At 36.1% G+C, this 4,311-nt stretch overlaps 1 protein-coding gene across 3 annotated transcripts; it reads left to right on the top strand.

Moving 5' to 3' along the window:
* The first annotated feature begins 1,942 nt into the window (after nt 1-1,942).
* Nucleotides 1,943-3,953, top strand: LOC133285560 (homeobox-leucine zipper protein ATHB-13-like). Of its 3 annotated transcripts, none has more exons than XM_061482810.1 (4): nt 1,943-2,027; nt 2,257-2,386; nt 2,469-2,848; nt 3,430-3,953. In XM_061482810.1, the coding sequence occupies exons 2-4, from the start codon at nt 2,275-2,277 to the stop codon at nt 3,775-3,777; spliced, it is 840 nt and encodes a 279-aa protein (XP_061338794.1). In that variant the 5' UTR covers nt 1,943-2,027; nt 2,257-2,274; the 3' UTR covers nt 3,778-3,953. The 3 variants fall into 3 exon arrangements, with proteins under 3 accessions (XP_061338794.1, XP_061338793.1, XP_061338792.1); XM_061482809.1 differs by lacking the exon at nt 1,943-2,027 and adding an exon at nt 2,076-2,125; XM_061482808.1 differs by lacking the exon at nt 1,943-2,027 and having other exon boundaries at nt 2,094-2,386.
* The last annotated feature ends 358 nt before the right edge of the window (nt 3,954-4,311 follow it).

Raw genomic sequence — 4,311 nt, 5'->3', positions numbered from 1 at the left:
CAATTATGCTTTATTTTGGTACAGGTTGATCCCTATGTAAATTAGCAAAATGAACAATTCACAATAGCAAAATTGTATGTAAACGTCCTTTTTACTGGTTGATGTGGAAACCTCATATCCAAAATCAAATTCAGACTGCACCACACACCTTCACTGGTCCTCTCTGTCAACTTTTAGTGTAAGATGCTGCAGTTTGAAAGAGGCTGTAATTTAGTGCTGCGTCTATTTTTCTCTCTCTTTCTTGCATAGCCAAGTCTCACACTTGTCATGAATTGCCTTGTAACATAAGCCCAAATTAGACACTTTGTTAATGGTATCCAAATCTTGAACACAATTGGTCCTTTACCATTTTATATATATTGCACTACCAAATTGATTCATGGTTGACTTCTCTTGTATGGTAAAAGGTTAAGCACATTTGACACGTTCAGCTAAACCATAGACTAGATGGGTTGCAAAATGCATACCAAGATGTTTGGTCTTTGTTTTAAGAGATAACAATATTGTTTACTGCCGCACCTTGTTTATTCTATTATGTGATGCATATTTATATTGTGTAGAAACTTGTGCATAGGAACAACGAGATACAAAGGGGAAGAGAGGGTTGGAAGTGAATATTTATAATGTATAGAGGAGCATGTACTGTAGGCCATTTTGGAAGGGAGTTGGCAATAGCTAAGGTGAGAGGAGTAGTGGCTATGTGGCATGTAGATGGACATATATATACGGTAGGGAAAAGGACAAAGAAGACCAGCTCTTGTGGGGTAATAACAACAGGCTTAGCTTGGGTTTTCAGCCCTCATCACATAACAGCCATCAGATAGGGGTTGGGCTGAAACTGATGCAAGGGATAATGGCTGATGAGAAAGAGAGCTTCATCCTAATGCATGATACCTGTTGGTGGGTTAGGTAGCAAACCCTGCCCCTCCTCATTGGACCCATCCCCTAGATTCCTGCCCCTTCTCCCTTTCCTTCCCTCTCTCCATCCCCTCAGAAAAAACACAATCCATTTTGGACTTAAAGTTATAGCCAACTCACTTCTCTTTTTTCTTAAGCAACCCCTTTCTTCACAAAATTAACACAACATTGAAATATCACCTCACCATGTAAAGTTTCTTTTCCTAAGAAAACCTCCATCCATCTTTCCCTTTCAGTGATATAACCTTTAGCCCCATCTAATGTCTTTTCTTTATGACTTTATTAATAAATCATCATGAACGTTTCCTCTGAAGTCCCCCACTCCACATTAAAGAATCATAATATCTGAATCTCCATTTTCTGCTGGCCTTTAACAACGGAATCAAAGACATAAAAAGCTTCCAGCTGCATTCCCAAATTGCCAATTCCATCATTATATTTAAAGACAACTGTCTTTGTAAAGAAGAACCACTCTGCTTGTCTCCTAAGTGACAAACTAGTTTATCATTAGGAAAATAATTACAAGAGCTTACACATGCATTGGAATATTAGACAAGCTGAGGCAGAGAAGCAAGCCTTCCTTTTCCACTTTCTAAACACAATTCCTTTTTCTTTATTCTTTTGCTATACACTTAACTTTATTTTAACATCCAATTACCTGCATTTTTTTTTTCTACAAATGCTTAAGGAATTCTTTTTCCTTTTTATGTACGTAAAATAAAGGCAAAAGTATTTTTGCCTGGCAGAAATATTTTATCTGCTACAGACACATTTTATCAAGATCTGATATCAAATCTTGATATATATATTTTTGTAAAATGTCGGTGGATCCTGATGAATATGTATGTGTCTGTGACAAATAAATATTTCTGCCACGGCAGCAGAAAAAATAGAACCCTAAAATAAATTTGAGTTATTTACTTTATTTAGCACTAGTACCTTTTATACAAAAAAAAAAAAACAAAAAAAAACAGTGATATATATGGAAGTTGAGGTCTAGAACTATAGATTCAAACATCCCTCCATGACATTCTCTCTCTTTCTCCCCTCTCCCTCCAAACTTCCTTTTCCTTTCCAAATATTCACATAAGGCAACTAAAACTGATAAGGTATATATATAAGCCATCATTGAGAACAATTTGTACATCCTTTTCAATTGAAGAACTAATTTAGTTTACTCCTAAATATTTATAAAGGATGTTGTGGGGTAAGCCTTAGTCTTTGTCATTCATTCTTTAACAATAGCTCAGTTTAGCCTTTGAACATCTGCAATCTTCTCTTATTCTTTCAAAGTGGCGATCATAACATCATTCAGCTGATCTTGAAGATTTGTGGCAGGCATAAACCAGCAATAAGATGGCTTTCTTCCAAGCAAATTTCATGCTACAAACTCCTCATCGTGATGATCATCAACCTCCACCTTCGGTCAACTCAATTCAACCCCCATATACACCTCAAGATTATCATGGTACTCTCTAAAACCCAGAAACAAACACAAACACACACTGAAATATTCTATGACTAATATGGGGCTTCAAATTTTGATGCAGGTGTAGCATCCTTTCTAGGGAAGAGATCTATGTCATTTTCATCAGGAATTGAAGTTGGAGAAGAAGCTAATGCTGAGGAAGATTTGTCTGATGATGAATCACAGGCAGGGGAGAAGAAGAGAAGGCTTAACATGGAACAGGTGAAGACACTTGAGAAGAGCTTTGAGTTGGGAAATAAGCTTGAGCCAGAGAGGAAAATGCAGCTGGCAAGGGTTCTTGGGTTGCAACCAAGACAGATTTCTATTTGGTTCCAGAACAGGAGGGCTAGGTGGAAGACCAAGCAGTTGGAGAAAGACTATAATCTCCTTAAAAGACAGTATGAAGCTATCAAGTCAGATAATGATGCACTTCAAGCTCAGAACCAAAAACTTCAGGGAGAGGTTTGTACTTTGTAGTTTTCTTCTAACTCATAATCCAATTCCAATCATATGGTGTTTTAGTCGCCTGTTACTTTCACATCATTTCTTTGATTTTGAATTTTTCTTTTTCTTTTCTTATAGAAAAAGGAAGAAAAAAAAAGGAAAAATGATGTAGAACTAGAGACATGTTCAACTTCTGGTATATGAGATTGTTTTGATTGTGTAGAATAAAGAGCTTGGTAATGATGATCCTTTTTTATTTTTCCTAAAGTATTTATGCTTTTTTTGACTTTTGCATAGTTTGCAGAACCGTTCCTTTCACCCATTCTCTAAGCAATAACTTTCTACAAAGCTGCTTTTTCATATCATGTACAGTAACTTCATCAAAATCCAATAATCCCTTCCCACTCCAATGACATGTTTCTCTTGCATAGTTTACATGTTTTGTACATAATCATTTTCACCTTACCATATTCTAACTTCAATGGATTTAATAAAATTATCATATTAACAGTTGTCTTGTGGGCAAGGGAGTGGTGTTTGAGGTCATCTTTTCTGCATATTGTTTGTTGCTAATTTTACAGCTGCTGCTGCTGCTGCAGATATTGGCACTGAAAAGTAGAGAGCCAACTGAATCTATCAACCTAAACAAAGAAACAGAAGGATCATGCAGCAATAGAAGTGAGAACAGCTCAGAGATCAAGTTGGATATCTCAAGGACACCAGCAAATGACAGTCCTCTATCCATACATCAGCCTAGTAGAACCCTCTTTCCATCAACTGCTAGGCCTGCAGGAGTTGCTCAGCTTTTCCAAACTTCTTCAAGGCCTGACATCCAATGCCAAAAGATTGATCAAATGGTCAAAGAAGAAAGCTTAAGCAGCATGTTTTGTGGCATAGATGATCAATCTGGGTTCTGGCCATGGTTGGAGCACCAACATATCAATTGAATCAAAGGGAGAGAGTTAATTTAAAATTGGAATTGTAGTTTTCCTTGTGAAATCAAGAGGGTGTCAATCAATTACCATATTTTGAAAACTTGATGTATAAAATAGGATATATCAAGTATAAGTTTTCTGGTGGGGCTTGAAAATTTTTACATGAATGAATAAAAGGGCTAGTCACTTTTCTTTTTTTATTGGGGTATGAGAAACTTTCAGTGAAACCATTTGTTAAGTGTCTCTGATTGCAGCAATATAATATGAACCATTAAAAATAAGCGGGATTCTCTCTTTACATTTTTTTAAACCAATTATTTTAGCTTGCTTTGGAATCATAACTTTGTATATTGATTAACAAAAATGTTTGCCATTGCTTTGAAGAAAGCCCTTGTAATGATTTATGCTGATCTCATCAATCAGTACCAACAATGAACAAAATCCACCCGAACTTTACATATTATACATAAGCAAAAGGAAAGAGAATCAAACACACATTTCGAGAGGGGAAAAAGACAAGGAGATGAAAGAGTGGAAGAAAACAAA

The sequence above is a fragment of the Gastrolobium bilobum genome, unplaced genomic scaffold (assembly GCF_033153095.1).
Source record: "Gastrolobium bilobum isolate Gb01-03AN ecotype WA unplaced genomic scaffold, APGP_CSIRO_Gbil_v1 utg12463, whole genome shotgun sequence".
Lineage (NCBI taxonomy): Eukaryota > Viridiplantae > Streptophyta > Magnoliopsida > Fabales > Fabaceae > Gastrolobium > Gastrolobium bilobum.
Note: the sequence above shows the minus strand (reverse complement) of the source record. Positions and strands in the feature narration are given on the sequence as shown.